At 31.1% G+C, this 18,851-nt stretch overlaps 1 protein-coding gene across 2 annotated transcripts in view; it reads left to right on the top strand.

Moving 5' to 3' along the window:
• Positions 1-18,851, top strand: part of Mctp (multiple C2 domain and transmembrane region protein) — a 36,132-nt gene that overhangs the window by 4,958 nt on the left and 12,323 nt on the right. For both annotated transcript variants that reach the window (XM_069124892.1, XM_069124899.1), the window contains exons 2-6: positions 6,714-7,034; positions 12,872-13,246; positions 14,901-15,176; positions 15,904-16,046; positions 16,388-16,579. In XM_069124892.1, the coding sequence (XP_068980993.1) occupies positions 6,977-7,034; positions 12,872-13,246; positions 14,901-15,176; positions 15,904-16,046; positions 16,388-16,579 (1,044 nt within the window). In that variant the 5' untranslated portion in view covers positions 6,714-6,976. The remainder of the gene's footprint in view (positions 1-6,713; positions 7,035-12,871; positions 13,247-14,900; positions 15,177-15,903; positions 16,047-16,387; positions 16,580-18,851) is intronic.

Raw genomic sequence — 18,851 nt, forward strand, 5'->3', positions numbered from 1 at the left:
CGGCCTGGTGTCCATGCGGATTTCCTCCACGTTAAAAATAAAAAAAAAGTCCTTTAAAGGTAAATTTAAATTTTATATTCAGATTAAAGTATAAACTTAAATTTTAAATTCAAATATAAATTTAGATTTAACGACTCTAATTCACTCAATTCAAATTTAAACACTCAAATATTAATTCAAATTAAAAAATTCCAATTTAAGCATTCAAATTTTAAATATCAATCAAAATTCATAAATTCAGATAAAAATTCAAATGTAGAGATTCAAATTCGAAATTGAATGATCAAGTTCCTCCAAATTCAATTTTAATACTCATCATTTGATTCTATCTTTTTTATAGATATTCAATCAGGTGAGGATTTTAAAATAAATGAAGCATAGCAGTATCAGTATCAATAATGACACGTCAGTTATGATTCGAAGGCCATTTAAAGTGCCCTCCCACGAAGTCCTTAATTGATCAAAAGGAAGTCAACTAAAACGACTTTTATTAACTTGGTGAACCAATTAAAAGTAATAGTAAATAAAGGACAAACGCATACATGCATTCAGGAATTCAAGCGAGACTGGCACATATGTACGTTCTCAGATTTCCGTAGCGCCGCGTAGCCGTTATTTGTTTATCAGTTCGTATTTCCTCGGCAACTTCCGTTTTCCTTCGTACTCTACGCTGAAATCTAGAATTTATTTCACAGTTTCTGCAATTCAACCATTCTTGTTTACGTATAAAGTTTATGGCGTTCTAAAGTTTATTATCGCTCTGGCGAAGATAAAGTCACGGACTGGTTAACTGAATTTATTAATTTCTTATGAAAATCGTTTGTATTCATCGCAATATATTTTATAAAACTTTTCACGATTTTTTTTTGTTATATAGTATATGAATACTTTTCTTGGATATTGAAATATTTTCTTTACTGTATGTTTTTTAGAAGAGTATCTTTGCCACACAAAAATTGGAAATTGGAATATGGAACTTTACTATCCAAGATATGGAACTTGGAATAATTGCTTTTATTATGAAATTTTTTGAGAAGATACTTTGCTATCCTAAATTTAGAATTTGAAACGATTATTGTTATTAAGAAAAATTGTTCGTTACAAATTTTGAAAATTATAAAATCATAATATAAGATTATAATGTACAAGTAAAGCTGTGCTTTTAATAGCTATCATAATTTTTTTATTACCTTATTCTATACTATTACATACTTTATTCTTCTCTCTCCAAATTTCTCTACGAATATTTTCGTTCTGTTTAACTTGGCGAGTGGAATGGCGATGCAACGTGTTTATCTTCCACTTATAGCACAAGCTTTTATCAAGCGAATTTGAGAAATCGCATCGTGATTCATGCGCAAAATCTTGATGTCCCATTTGGTCATACATACTTTTTCAAAAATCCCCTGTAAACTGTTTTCTTAAAATAATAATAAATATCTTCGTACAATGTTTATTTAACCCTTGATTAACATAAGAATGTTCTGAGATAATCTTTTTAAACATCAATTTCCTATACCTTAAAAGAAACCAGATACCATAAAAAATCTAATATACCAAAAATAACAAAATGAAAGTTATTTTATTAGAAAGCTTGTTTTCTATACTTTAAATTCATATATATACAAATATTTCATAACTATTACTAAATTGTTTAAAAAATAATGCTAAAGCGAAATCATATTATATTGTATGCTATTTATAGTACGAGTGTAATCACGCGTTTGTGTAATGCTAATTCACATCTTCGAGTGTGCAGAGGATAAATAGATGAAGTACTTATTTTTATCACTTTTTCTTTTGTTCCATATATTTGCAACGCACGAGAGGAGAATTTAAATGTGAATATGTGTATTGTCCATTTATAGCAGTGACGAAATAATTACTGTATATAATTTGTTGTGGTTATCAAGCTTTTTCTTCTCTATTATAGGTACTAGTATTAGAAGTACTTACTCTTAACAGTTCTGTCTTCAATATAACAGTCACTTTATCAAACTATTATTCGTCATTAAAAGTTAATAACCTTGAACCCAAAAGTCCTTATAGCCTTATTCCCGAAATGCTTTAATCTACATATTTAAAATGTTCGAAGCATTGAGAAGTATCACTTTAGGATTTCATTTGAACATAACCTTATTAATAAATGGACTGTTAAGGTTAATCGTAATCGTAAATTATTATACATGTTATGAATAAAAATTATTTATTGCGCATATAGTATATTCTAGATTCTGAAGTGAAGATCATTATAGTATTTATGGAATTAATTCAAGTCTGCCTACGACTTAACATTATGGAATTTTTTCGTTTCAATTTCTCCCACATAGGAAACGTGCTACCAATAGTTATGTCTTCTACAAAAATGGTACTGGTGTTTTTATTTGTGGTGTGAGTATGATGCTTAACTGTACTATACGTAATCACTGACTATGTGATATAAAATGTCTTACCAGTAAACGTGTTAAACTTAACCTATTTTTTTGCTAGTACATATAGGGTTTCACAGACACGCGTGGATAATGTTCAAGCAAAACACTTAAATAATGAGTAAACTAGAATATTAGCACTAGTGTTATCTCAGAAGCAAAATATTGTACATTTAGCCTTAGTAATAATCCAAAGTTAAACAAAAAGAGATTAATTTTTATTATATTTTTTGATATTATCGAACAATTCAGTGCTAAGGAGAGAAAGAGATTTCACTTACAAATTCATGTATAATATGGTGTTTATTAGTTTGTCAGAAAATCGTTGAAAGTTCGAGTCTTAAGGGCGGAAGTAATTTGCGCAATATTCACGCGATCGTGAATCATTCTGGACAGCTTCTGTTTCCTGTGGAGCTGGCCATCGGCACGTAAATTAAACAGAAATTTATGGATATTTAATCAGTGCAAAGACTGCAAGAAGTGTTTTGTGTGCAACAGCGACTACGTTTGCCATAGATGCGTTGTATATTTTCTTTTTTTTTTTTTTTTTGATGAATAATAAAATAAATCTTGTATTACACAGGGATATTTGCATTGTAGGGAATATTTAAATTTTATTGTAAAAGTAAATCTGTGTTAAAATTTGTAACATTTATAAAAATGTAAAATCACACTGTTTGAATTTTTATGCGAAAATTATTTTGAATTAAAATTGTAGAGAATATAATTTTTTACAGAGGGATTAACTTTGAGGAAAATTTATTTTGTAAAATTTGTAACAGAACAAAACAGGCGTGACTTTTTGAACAAACAATTCAACAGTGGAATATTTGGGATTTTTAAATTATTTGGTTTTTAGAATTTAACGAGAAGAACGATTTATTGGTTTAACTTATTGATTTGTTTTGTCAGGTAATTACAAAGTGCATAATGGTACATTTGCGGTACATGTTATTCAATAATGTAGGATACTATTAGGCCGTAACACTATCACAGCCCAGCATTACAAGCGGGACTGTCAACACACGTCGCATTACTATATCTTCCCCAGTTCTTACCCTGTACACAGTACACGTATAATCAAAGGCAGGCCTACCTATACATGTTATCATTTTCTCCTTCTACTATTCTCACGTCAATTATGGAACTTTACTATCTCTCTACCATCCATTGTTAAATGGCATATACTAAGAATGTTATGGGTTATTTCTATTTCTAAGAAAGCTATATGTATACGTTAGTTATTTCTATTTCTAAGAAAACTATATATATATATATGTTAGTTATTTTTATTTCTACAAAAAAGTAAATATATTTAATTCTCACATTACGCTACAAAAGTGTCAAACTTCACCAGTGTACTTTTCTAAGCACAGATCACTATAGCTTATCGACCGTTACTTTGATAAAACCTAACTGATTCTTCAATTGAGAATAATCACCATGACCACCTGAAATTTTTTCTTCTGAAATTATTACCATTTATCAAATCCCGCAAAGCCATTTATCAAAGCAATATTTATACAAGTACATCTACATATTATTTATAAACTATCGCACGAAAGTTTTGGGTACATGTTCTGGTTGAAAGCTATATTAATCTTACACCATTACTATCTTATCCTGCGTACATATCTGTAAAATACACCTTAAAGTATAATGATTTAATATATTAAGATGTATTGTAAAAAATATTATGTAGTTTCAATCATTTTATTTTTCACTATTTTTAAACAATTTTTAAACAATATGAAAATATGTCAATATACCATTAATTAATATACCATTATTTAACATTTATTATTAGACTGCGGATATTTATGAGAATTAAAATAATCAATAACTTTATTAATTTTACTAATACATAATTATTTAGTTATACGAATATAAATAATTGAAAGACTAAAACTTACTTGCAAAGTTTTGCTATACCTACTAAATATTATAACAAGTATTCTGCTTTAAGTATATTATACATCTTTTTACTATTAAATACTTTGCATGCACTTTTGCAATTTTCCATAAATGCATAAAAATCCGCATTCTCTTTACTACGATATTTCCAATTAACAATCTTTGACTGTTTAAGTCTCCATTCTTTGTTTCGTTCTAACTAATAGATTATAATTCTAAAATGTGTGATATTTTTAGAGTATCCTGATAAGAATTACATAAGTCAGATTCACAAGCGCGCTGTACAACGTCGCGTCACATAAGAGCGCGCAACAAATAACATGTATAGTATCCGATGCGCGTAAATGTACAGTCTTCTATGATGTACATATCAACATTCGTTGAATTTTACCATACGGTGCATCATTATGAAGTGAGATTGAATGTACTGATTGATCAAAATTATTTCTTGTCCAGCGTCATTGCACTCTTGCCGTAGGAGGAAGAATGGATTCACTTTTGTACGAAGAAAGAAAATATACTAGAGAATATAGATGAAAGAGGGTTTATATCATAAAGTTATTGCCATAGTAGAAATTACATTCGGTAAAACTGTAGAAGGACTGACTAGACTTCGATTTCTATGATTTTTGAATATATTGTAAAATCTAACATTTGGAACAACTTTTTCTATGCATATAAGGGCAGAACTCGCTTAGCTTCCGAGATATTCGCGAAGGACTGTCGGTACCACTACAGTGAATTCTGCCTACAGTTGTGCGTCTGTGGTAGTCTATGAGTCAGTATTGTTTGCCAATCACCAGCCGCTTATCTTCTGTTTATAAACGAGGATAACATAAATTTTTTGCAGACTTGTATATGCACGGTATGCATGGTATCTTTAAGCTCGTTCGACCCCATGTTTACAAACAGAAGACAATCAGCTGAGCCGACAACCAATTCTGACACACACGCTGCCACAGACGCACAACTATAGGCAGTATTTGCTGTAGTGGTACGTTCTCGTACGTAGCGGCGTCAATTAATACATCGAGATCACTTTCTATATATTTCTAACGTTTATCTATTTAACCAAATACATATCATATATAACATTTACATTACATTACATAGTATTCATCAGTGTGGTAAAGCAACGGAGGAGTAATGCCCTTAACCAGTCAATACTCTTGGCCTCTACTTTAAGTCAGACGGCAACAGATGCTAAATTATTGGACCGTGCACATTCAACAAATTTCGGTACGGCAGAGGAAGCTGTGCGTTTATGTACGTGTGTTTACGTTAGAGGTCAGAGATATTGATGGCTGAGAGTCATTTGAAGGTTAGTCACGTAATACTGCGTTTGACCACTATCTTATCTTTCTTCTGTAATTGTCTTATTCTATCTAACTATTTCGAAGATACTATTCAAGTCTTCCGATTAGTCAGGTTACTTAATTTTAATTTTTTGTCCAATGTAATTTTACTTGAAATTGTTTGAATTTAAATCATAGAATTGTTTATCTAGAATGGCGTATATCTAACATCAATTAGGCCTAGAGGATCAATGTCAACAAATATAAAGTTAAATAACATTAGATTAGATCCAGCTCCTTGTTGTTTTTTGGTAGTTGAAAGAATTTTCTTTGAAATATAGAACCATATTTCTTACTAATTGTAAGTAAGGTAATAGGTATACAACAATAAACTGGTTTGAAGCTAAATACATGAATATAAGAAAATTGAAGTCATGTAACCTGTTTAATAATAATTAGTGTAGAAACTTGTATCGAGTAAGCAATAAGTTTATACTAGTAAAATGGTTTTAACTTGTTTGAATTTAGATAATTTGACTAATTACTGTTTGAAAAATGATCCTCATCACTATAATTTGGAGTTTGGTGTTTTTGGAAGATACAATTTGGAGGATACAATTTTACTGTTTCATGTCCTTTTTCTTCTAAGTCTTGTCTAGTCTATGTGCTTTTTATTTATAAACGTACATATAACATTATATATTTAGTTAATATAATAGTTAATGTTCTTAGTAGTTAATAACAATCGAGCAATTGCATTTATTAAAATTGATAATTACTTAATATAAAAATATACAGATATACAATTATACAAAATATATATAGCAAATAAATATACAAATATGTTATAGCAAAGTTTACGAAACAGATACAAATGCGAACAATACCGTACCGCCATCTTGCGTTATTTTTTCACAATTCTGCACAAATCTCGTGTATGCTACGTATTTCGTTTTCAATTTTGCCAGACATGTTTATAGTAGAAATAGGGTATGTGTACCCAAAGTTTCGAATGTTAGTATAAATGAAAATTCATGCTATTTCATTCTCACGATTGTTTCATCTATCACGGCAGTTGATCGCGTCAACTTGAATCGCGAAAAGCATGGAGCAGCCGTGGAAGCATTGACGGGATCCAGGATCATCTGAAAGTGAGGGATTCGCGGGTGGTTCCCGTGGAAACTCGGGATATGCGGCTGGTTGCCGATGCTCCTTAGGTTCGTTGATCCCCCGAAGAAATCATGCTGTCGGCATGCGGCAGACTGGCGCACTTCAAGAAGAGATTAAAGGCTCGCGAGCTGGAGCTTCGATATACAAACCGCGTATTCGGTGGATAAGATGAGCAAGAGCGTCGAGCTACTCGCTGGGTCGGAGGACAGTGAACAGATACAAGTGGGTGAGTGCGCTAATCCTCCTAACCTTTTGTCCCCTACCTTTGTTATTGACTATTGCTGTCAATTATGGTACGGGAGTTATGCTAGATATCGTATATTGACCTAAGTCAGTTCCTCCAATTATCTAGATAAATACCGAATACAAAAGAATTGATAGTGAATACCATGCTGTTTGTACATTGCTTGAAAATTGAGAAACATTTGTGGAGTTCTATAGAGTTTAATTAAGTGACGACTTTGTTATAAATGATGATATAGTAATGGTTGGAAGTATTGGTGATTTTGTGTGTTGTCTTTCGTTTAGTTCTTTTTTTGTTTGGTGCTTGAGCATGATTTTATTTGGAAGTTGCATTGAAGATTTTTTTGTAATTCTGTATTTCTCTTTAAGTTTCTTTCTTTACTCCGTATATATATTGTGTCACATTTTCACGTTGGCGACTTTGTAAGTCAACTTCATCCACCTAAAGCTTTCCGGTCTTATGCTTTTGATATATGATGTCCTCTGGACTTCTAGGATATCTTTTAAAAGAGTTTAAAGGAACTTTGTCTTTGAAAATATCTTAAAATTCCTTTGTCGTATTTTCATATGGAAAATGCACTATTTTCCTTTGTGTTTTGATATCGTATCTTTTCTATGGTGTTGCTCGTTGTTACTATTGTTGGTGCCCTTGCTATTCCTATTGTTAGTACTTCTTTTAATGTTTTTTCTATTCTTCTATTATACTTTTATTATTATAATTTTTTATGTATATTTTTACATTACTTGTTTTATTATCTTTTTCTTAGACTATTTATTGTTTTCTTTATTATTAAATGTACTCTTTAAAAGGTTAGGTTTTCTTGTTTTTACAATTCCTTCTAGAAACCTTTCGGTAAGGAGATTGCTTTTTCGAATGCGATAATTTTTCCAAATTTCAATGGAATCACGGTAGAGAGTAGTCTAGAAAGATATTGGCTACAGGAATCTTATAGGTCGATAGATTATTTCCAATCAGTAATCCGGTATGCACCACTATTCGTGCAAGTATATGTATATATACATCTCTAATACACTCTCAGCGGAACAAAATCCGCAGGAACGTTCACAGTAGTTCCGTAGTCATTAGGAACCATTTTGGAGAAAATGATAACTAATTGACTGCACGATAGATGTTATCGACTGTAGGCTCGTAATGCTTTTTATCATATAATATACAAAATACAAATTAAAACTAAATATTTCAATATTAAATAACTTAACCTAACTTGCTATGTCACCTATAGACTATGATTCAAAGGGTCATTTTTGTTATGGATTTTTCAATTCTAATTCTTTACAAAAATTATATAAATCAACAATATTTGACATATAAAATACGATATTTATTGCTAAATATTTCATAATTTACATAATATCGTATCTCTCTTATGAATTATCTGTTTTATAAATTGACAAAATCGCATTAAGACTGACTCTCCTATAATTAATCATTCACGGGTTAATAAAATCTGGTCATCGTATCCAGTTATTTCAATCACTCTACAAATACTTCGTTAAGTTCGATTTTGTCCCCATTTGATTCACTTAAACGCTATGAGATAAAATCTGGATTCATGTGATCACAGTCAACAGGGCTCAACGAGGCTGCATTGTCGGTGATGACTGTTAAATGTACTTTTATGCGATTACGTAAACCGTTAAATTTTGCTCTGTTGCGATCGTCATTGTGTCAACGAATTAAACCACTGCTTTACATGCTCTTTTTACATATTTAATTTGATTGAGATCATAGTTAAGTGTACAGTTAAGATATTATATGTAAATCACATGTAATAATTTCAGTATCTATTATCTATACATAAATCTATATTAAATTTAACTAAAAGTGAAAATTTGTTAGAAATTTTAATATGGGTATGAATTGGAATCACAGTTGGTCAACTTAATCCTCTGTTATACTACTTGCCTGAGTTAGAGCTAGAAGCATAGTTGGTGAAAGAAATGCAGCCTCTTAAAACTCTCCAGTAGTGGCGCTGTTTGATGCACCTAAAATTGCATGTATTATTTTATGTACTTCAATTGTGTATTCAATTATGTACTGATTCAAAATTAAGGATATAGTAAGATTCTGACATATATATCATGCATAGAGTAATTCGTGAAAAAACAGAAATTACAAGTTTGTTTTTTTTTTCATTGTTTCTTTTCTTGTAACTATATTCGGTTTAAAAATTAGAATTACATATTTTCCATTATCCGCAATCAATCAGATTAGAGTAATATCCTGCAATAGTACGATTCCGTATCACATCCGTTTTCTCTCGTGGATTGATGTGTTATCGTCGTTTCCGACGAATTTGGCCGAAATCTAATAACATTGAACACACTGAATTACATTTCTCCTCCCCCTGGATACTTTCTTTCTTATGAAATCATCTTGTACGATTCAACAGAAAAATAATATTAAACGACAATCTAAAATGAACAATTATTAACCAAATTTTTAAAAAGAATTATAAAATATCACAATGTACATCTTATAATTATAAACATAATTTAAAAAAGAAATATTTTAATCTAGTAATTATATTATTATAGAAATTTTTAGTTTAGTAACAGAGTAAGAGATAACTGGCTGCTTTTTTTAGAGATAAACTATTTTTCCATGCAATGTTACTTCCTCTTTCATCATTGGATCATAAAATATCGCTTAGATATTCATAATATTACCCCTATTTAGTTCCCATAGAAATAAATATAATGTATTTTTCTTGTATTTTTTGTCCTCAAACCCATCTCCCTACAAAGAGACTGTACATCAATAACCTTTTAAGCGAGGTATCGAGTGTTTCTAATTCCCTATATTATATCCAATTTACTCACTCTACCAAGCTTTGTGGCGTTTCTGCAGCTTGGTTAAGTGTCGTTGATGTTTCTCTTCCCGTTATATATTTGCATATATGATGAAATACGATATATGTATGCATAGAGGAGATAATAATATGTATGTATTTATAACATAAAAGTTTTATATGATATAAAAATTTTATATGGATATTCAAATACTGTGCTATAGGAAATGCCTACAAAAAATATAAGACAATTCTAACCTCTAAGATGTTCCTATGAACAACTTCAAAGGTTGTTGTATCTACTAGCGCCATTGTATGTATCGCCATATTTTAATCAATTTAATCCATAATTACACTATATATATTACATATAATGCTATAGAAAATCTTATAAAAGACATATATTAGAAAATCCTAATTTTCAAGATAATCTTATAAAGAATTCTTAATGTCGCTATTCTGACTAGTACGATCACTCTATAACTTAATGTGGCACAACATTATACGTATTGTCGCATAGACTGTGCTTTCTTCGTGGTTGTACCATTAATTATATCATATGTTGTATAACAGTGTGTCTAACGTAAGCCATTGGCTATTAACATCTTTGTTTGGGAGTATGGTAAGCCATATTGATGCAATCCAAATAATCTTGTAAAAATTTCAGACAGATCTCCCATTTGACCAGCAATTGCGTATATTTAATAAGCTGGTTGCATGCACACGCAGGTTATACAGATGTAATAGGTACACCGTGTTATTAAGGTGAAATGGTATTTCCAAATAAACAATTGGACATTATATTTTACCTGTTCATTAAAATCAGTTTTTTATTTTTATTATTTTAATTATTAATATTTTATTTTTCTTTTTTTTTAGGTTATCTATATTAAATAAATCTCATTTGTAGTAGTTTACCAGTATTATTTTGTTATTTATATTGTATAGTATTTTACATAATTTAAAAATCTCACTGTTAAGTAGATTGACACGTTTAATTGTTGATGATATACGTTACTATATACGAATTAATTCTTGTATAGTTTCATAGAAAAATCTGTTATCACAAATCTAACATATTTAACTTGCACTTGACCAAAATTCTTGTGAGAGTAAATAATGTTGAAGAGTAGTTAGAGAAACCAAATAGCTATCAGGTGTCATGGGATTAATTGCTTGAAAGACGCGTGTGAGTCTTCGGGTACACAGTACATATGGCAAGGAACATTGTGTTGCCCCCAAGAATAGGAACATTGTTCCTGGAAGATTTGACTATCGTTTGGGGAAGGGGTGAGTGGGTGCCTTCTAGTAAGAGGTCTCTGAGACATGGCATGGCACTTAACCCCAGAACCTTTGAATTCAATGCATGCCTGAATAATTCGGTATCCTCTTGCCATAAGAGACTTTTACTTAGATACATGTACCTAACTTTTTTATCATTCCTAACCTTATATTATATTGATATCTCATTATTTATATTTTATTGTATTTTATTATTCAATGTATAAATTTTATTATTGATATATACATAATAATAGCTATATACATTTTGTTTATTATATTTATGTGAATGAATGTTTTACAGATGGAATGCATTGAAAATGAAAGACAAACATAATTGTAACATAATATTAAATTCTTATGGGAGAGGAGTGAATTAAAAGTTGTAATAATTCCTTAGATATATGCTTATGTATATGTACATATTATGTATATCTATATATGTTTCATATTGGTTGATGAGTTCTAGATACGTGAGTGATAGCTTTGTCAGATGTTCTAGTTTTATCTGGACTTTTTCTCATTCTCGAACGAGTTCATGGTTTATTCAAAATCGATATAGTATCTTGATTTCTAGAACTGTTAAAAATTTAAATGGTTTCATAGTTTGTTCACTAATAATGTAAGTACATATAAAACGTAATTTTGCCGCAGAATATTGCAACGTAACTACCCTCTCGTTGTTAGTGATTAAACGCCTTTGTGAACGTGATTGTAACGACCTCATTGGAGGAATTAAAGGCTCAGGTGGCTTTCTCATGCTCTTGGACATCGATCGCGTTACTAACGATATTGTATACGGGATGGATATGTGGAGCTTTCCGTTCTTTCAGTCGAACGTTTACAAACTTTACAGCAATTTTTTGCGGATAAAATCTGCTCTTATTGTCTTCTCTTTTGGCTCATTCATCAATATGAATCGTACTTGTATAAAATCATACGCTAAGCTAGATTATTGTCTCTTATATGTATACGAATATTCATAATTATTGTATATCATTATGTTACTATTTATAAAATTATTAATTTTAATGTTTGCACAGTTACAGGAAATTTGAAATTAAACAAATGTACATAAAATAATTTCCAAATTATTTTTATTTAATAGTAATTAAATAATTCTCAATTTAATAAATTTTTAAAATATCGTACCTACTAATAATACATGTTTAAACGTTTCGAGCGAAACAACTTTTCGCTTACTGTTAGATTCCATTGCTTTAAATGCGTTCATGAACATACTAACAATTATGAACATAATTTTAACAATTATCCACTGCGTACTTATAACGCTACTTACAGGTTTGATATTTCTGGCCACTAATTTTCCCTGTGGCACCACTATTGCATGCACTCCAGAGAGACAGAGACTTCTGTGGCGCCATCACAAATGCTAATATGTAATCGCCATGGCAGTCAGCCGATTAAAATTGAGCTTTAATGCGTATGAACATAACCTACTTCTATTGAATATGAGTTATAATGCTACAATCTACATGACCCTCGATACTATTACGTTATTTTATTATTTTATTACTAATTACTAATTACGAATTACTAATAATGTATAAGACATTATTATGTACTTATGTATTTCGTGGAACAATTATATTGCGACATGTATTATGATGAGATTGTTTTTCGTGAAACATGGCTGTATTGGAAATATGTTGAATATTATATTATGTTAAGGAATTACGTATCACATAGAAAAATAATTTTCCAGATAGCAGACTTGTGGAAGAGAGATCCCGACTAAACTTGAACGGGAGCCGTCAGCTCTCGAAAAGCGCCACGGAGCTCCGGAACAACGACAGCAGTTCACCGTCACGACGCGGTGAACAAGCCGATTCTGGTGTCGTCCATCATCATCGGCATCATCGGCACGCCACCTCGGTGGCGCAACGTACACACATCTTTTTCGCAACCTTGAAGAGCCGGTGGGGTCGAAATAGAAGCAAAGAACGGAAAAAGTCAAAAGATGCCGGTACCACGTTATCTCACGGTGTTGAATCCGATTACGCTGCAGATTACTCTTCAGAGCATAGTAAAAGTTCGTCGGCTACGCAGAGTCCAGCCAGACACTGTCTCACTCATCCAGGTATATAAATATTTTTATTTATTTATTATATATTATATTATCATTAATATATATTTATAATTAATATTTATATTATATAAATAAATACATATATTGTCCTTTTTTGTTTTCAATCATTTCTGGACTTGTTAACTTATTATTAGAGAACGAATTAACTCATCATTATGTCATCATTGATTGGTATTACATTACTATATCCAATTTCTTGTATGTAACAATTTTTTGATTTAGAAATCTTTTATTTTTTTATGCACTGCTTCATTTCTATTACAGATAAATTATAACAATTTCACTTTGCAGGAACTTATAATTATAGCAGTATGCATCTTGCTAAGGAACTGCATACGTATATAAAATACAAGAAAATACTAAATATGAAAATATAATACGATTTATGTTACTTTATGTTTTATGATCTATGTTTTCCAATAGTCTTGAAAGAATTCTGGCAATTTCAAGTAGATCAGCAAACAAGTCAATAAGCAATTAAATAAGCAAAATAGACAAAGAAACCAATAGGAAGATAGATAAACCGATAATATATGTAAATAGTAAGCTTAAATTTTAAGCACACAAGTCAAAGGTGTAAACGAACAAAATGAAAATGTAAATAAGAACATTCAGCATGCACGGTGCAATACATACACGTACACGTACAATACATAACAATATAGTACATGGAAAAAATTAAGTTTCAATTAGCTGAAGTATGATCGAACAAAGAATGATGAAACTATCACGGAGGATTGCTTCCATAAAAAAGATCATCCTCGAGTAGAGTAATAACGAGGTTTAATGGATGTTAACTTTGAAATTTGTTTCGCAGCAGGGGAAACTTTTTTCTCTCTGTTCTTGATCAAGTTGCGAAAAAGAGAAAAACTTTGCAAATGTTGAACGTCAGGTCGCGCACGTTTGATGCAGGGGATCGATACGAGCAGGTCGTTTATGTTTCATTATATTGATTGATCTGCGAAACGTGTGCTAGGGGTTTCTATCTTTTGTGCATCATTATTGGACTGGTGTTAAACTGAAAAGCTTTCCTGTGTACTCCACAAGCTAATAAACTATTTACGTACATATCTGATTGAACAGTGTTCTAAGTTGAACAGAGTTCCTTCAAAAATATTTACTTGAAAACACTTTCTGATTTAATTATTATATCATCTTGTTATTTAAGAAATTATTCTGATTACAGTTTTAAGAAAACACTGAGTGCTAGATTAAAGTTAATTATTTGCTGAAGGACTTCATTCATTCAACAATATTTATTCACAATAATATTCATTAAATGTATTTTCTGGAATCATGTTTAAATTAAAGAAATGCTAAATACATTTATGTATGTGCATGTATAATCTTTAAGAATACTAATCTTCAGTATACTAATTTTTAAACCCACTTATTGTAATAATTATATATTTTTTAATGTACAAATGTTACATTTAAATCTATGTAAAAAATTCAATGTAGTAATTCAAAGTTAAATCTTGGTGAAAAACCAAAATAGCAGAAAATTGTGTACTATACATCTCCTTTGAGGGGTGTTAGTTCACATTAAGATTAAGTTAGATTAAGTTACCAAAATTAGAATCATTCTGCATATTATATGATCAACATGTTGTGTTTAACGTGTTTGATATTTCTGTACACGTAGAGTCGCCATTGGTATACGGAGGAAGGCAGAATGTCGTGACGAGACCGGACGACAGCCCTGGAAAATGCAGCGAAGCATATTCGAAAGGATCCTTGAGTTTCCAGCACTCAAAGGACTCGAACGAGGAAGCTCGAGGATCGATCAGCCAGGATGATAGCTCGTTCGTTCAGGAGGAACTCGCACGTAGAAGGGAATTAGCGTTAAGGCAGCATGCTTTCTTCCAGCTTCGTTTGCACATCAAAAGAGGGGCGAACCTTGTTGCTATGGATAGATGCGGTGAGATAAACTTTCATTTTTCACTTCTTCTGCCTTTATAAGTAGACGAAAGTAGAACTGTGTCGGTGTATTTTGATTATGCCAGCTGTCTTTGAAGAACTGCGCGAATAGCCGTGAAAGGGTGGCAAATTAGTCTAGATCAGTCCTTTTGATTAGTTGAAGTAGGTTTTGTGTATGAGAGATTTCATGAATTTAATATGGAAGCAATTATTTATAATTGTGTAATTTAAATTATATAATTTACAATAATTGAATAGTGTAATAAAATTTGTAATATTATTATGTATTCTCCTTTTAAGTATGATGTTAATTTTGAATATTCTACTAATAAGAGAGAGAGTTCAAAACAGCCTGAATATTTTAATGAAACATATAAAAACTTGCCACTTTTGTTTTTTTTTTTTTTTTTTTAGAGAAGAAGAATATAAAATACTTGTTCTTCAAATATGTAGTACCTAGTTTTTAACCTTCCTCCAACACATGCAGAATATTCTACCCATGTAGAAAGAGTACTACTTATTGTTAGAGAAATAGCAAGGTTGTATCATGATACATATATTACTAAAGCTCAACGTTTTCCGGTTTTATTCTATCAAAGGATTTGCCCCAGTTTCATGTAATCCCCCTTTCGTAGAATGTTACCCAAAATCATGATAAAATTTCGATTAAGCAAATAACTATTGTTTGGCATAGGATTGAAAAACAGGATATTAATTGTGTATTTCAGGCGCCAGTGATCCTTACGTGAAAGTGAAAAGCGGGGGTCGGTTATTGCACAAGTCGCGGACCGTTCACCGCGACCTAAATCCAGTTTGGGATGAAAGCGTAACTCTGCCAATCGAGGATCCTTTCCAGTCTCTAACATTCAAGGTAAATTCTACATCGTTATACAAGTTATATGCATATAAGATTATTAAGAAAATCTTTTTAATTAAATTTTTCTCAAATTTTTTTCAACTCAATCTCTCAGTGTATTAAAAAAGAGAATGAATTTATTCTAAAAAAATTCTTAGTCCTATTCGTTCTTGATGCTAACTGTAATAGTCACCCACGAAAAATTCTGAAAGAAAATTAAATTTATTCCATAGATCGTGTTCTTTTTATTCGCTCTCCAATTCGTCCTAGAATGTTTAGAGATGGTCGCCGGGATTTTTATCAGTTTCTTCTTGCTCTTTCTTTTGACTAGCAAAAGACCTTGGTCGTTTCGACAGGTCTTCGACTACGACTGGGGCCTGCAGGATGACTTTATGGGCGTAGCGCAATTGGATCTCACGCAATTGGACCTAGGTCAGTCACAGGATGTCATGTTGGAACTGAAAGACCACAATAGGCCCAAACAACATTTGGGGGAGATTTATTTAACAGTTACCCTTTGGCCGAGGAATCAGCAGGAAAAGGAACAGGTAGATTTTTGATTTTTTGTAATTTCTTAGATTTTTAGTTGTTCCCTGATTAATGTCTTAGTTGATTGTTTAGTTATTTTTTAATAAGTTTTTAAAGTAACCGTAGCTCTTTATCACGCGAAGTAGTATTAATATACCGTTTAATGAGGATAAAATTAGCGTCTGGAAATTTAAAACCGAGATTGTAAAGTCCTCCTGTTTGTTCTATGGTACTTAAATTATGTTGATGGAGCAAATAAATACGATCAGAATAACGGAGCTTTAAGATATAGGCGATGGCCGTTTAGCTTATAAGTGTAGATAATAGAAACAGACACCTGTCAAAGTAAACTCCGAAACTTAGTTTGCTCCATCTTGTCTTCTATTACCACAATGTGTATCAAATTTAATAACTTCCTAGTGAGTTTGTAATAATTTCTTTTTGCTGTACTCTCTTGTACATAAACAATCAATATACAGGGCGGCCCAGCTAAATGGGATCACCTAAATATCTGTCTTAGTTATTATTGTATGGAAAGCTTTTCAAGACAAAGTTGCATTACTGCATGTTTAAGCTCCAAACTCTCTTCGTCTCTCCTAATAAGGAAACTTTAAACGGTAAATGTTCCTAAACGATCGATTATGCGACCTGTACTTATTTACTACTATCGAGGCTAAACAGCTGCCGATTCAGAATCCATAAACATAGATAATGTCGAGGATTTGCATATTATGGCGGTGATAGGGGCACACAGACCGTTGTGCCACTTTGAACGACGTTATCTTCCTCGCACGAGCCGCTGTGAAGAGAATTTTAATAAACCGAATGAACTGCATATGAATGCTGCATAATTTGTAAGCAGTAAAAATGTGTGAATCTGACACTCTATGATACCTACAGCCTTACAGGTGAACATGTTAAAATTATAACACAACTGACTGGTATCAGGTGCACTTTTCATATTAAGAATTAACAAAATATAATTTCAAGTTGAGAAATTCAATAACTTTGAATATGTGAAAAGTAAAAACATAGAATTAAAAGAAGTAATTAATAAAAATAATTAATGAAAAAAATAATTGGTGATAGGACAATATATTTAATGGGTAGTATTTCCCCAGCATTCCATATTTCAGCATTTCCAGTATTTCATAATATTTCATATGCTAGTCAACCTAATAACATCATTGATCCTTATTATGTTAAAATCGATTAAAATAGGTCGAGGAACTGATAATGAAGTACCTGAATGGAAAATTAGGGCTCGTTGGTCCAGTTTCATGTTTATTACTGTATCAAAGGAATATTCGACTCTTACTCGATGGACACTTCGAACAATTCACCCTGGCAAGCATTAAACATTGTACAATGAACAATTCGACGTTCCTGTAGATAGTTACGTTCTACGCAGTGGAATATCGGTAAACGATAAGTCCATCGGCTATGAACTTCGACAAGCTGCAATTGGAACGCAGACAGTGAACACGAACTGTCGAAGTGTTTGCCATGGAAAGATCTATCAACAAATTGCTCGTTTTGTTGTTGATTCTATAGAAGAATGAATAGAAGGTACGATATACCTTTCCGTTGAAATAAATCGATACTATAAGATTATTTTTAATAAACAGATTGTGGATGTTTATGTATTTATAAAAAGTTGGGAGCTTAGTATCATTGTATTTATGATAATGTTTAGTGAGTAAAATAAATCTGTGCTTAGGTTCCATTTCTTTAAATGTGCTCATAAAAATTTCAATTTAACCTACTACTTAATATAAGTCTTTATAACTGTACTATCTTAAATAGTACTATAGTAAGTATATACTTAGTAACTACTATTAATAAAACTGCTATAATAATAAATAAATCTAAATTTAAATTTTCTTAATATCACGGTTATTAGGCATAAAAAAATTGTATTAGTAAATTGTCTCTTTAATCTTCTTTCTTGAATAAAAATACATTTAATACATTATGTGATAAGCAGGTGATAAGATCCATCAGTATTACACAGTTAGTTCCCAGAACACTCATTAGGTTTTGAAAGATATGGAAGATATTGATGCCTTCAGAATTTCTTCTATTGCAAAATAGGTCTGTCGTTTAATTACTATTCTATATATCAGATTCTGACTCTGGTATTTGATATCCTTTACCTTAGAATATATTAGTATACATTATGTACATTAGTACTTATGAGATTATAAGACATAAATCATAAATATGTATCATATTTTATATGATTAGGCATTACAATTGTTTTGATATTTGCTTTTTATCTTCAACGATACT

Source organism: Bombus flavifrons, chromosome 1 (assembly GCF_040668555.2).
Source record: "Bombus flavifrons isolate JBK064 chromosome 1, iyBomFlav1_principal, whole genome shotgun sequence".
Taxonomy (NCBI): Eukaryota; Metazoa; Arthropoda; class Insecta; order Hymenoptera; family Apidae; genus Bombus; species Bombus flavifrons.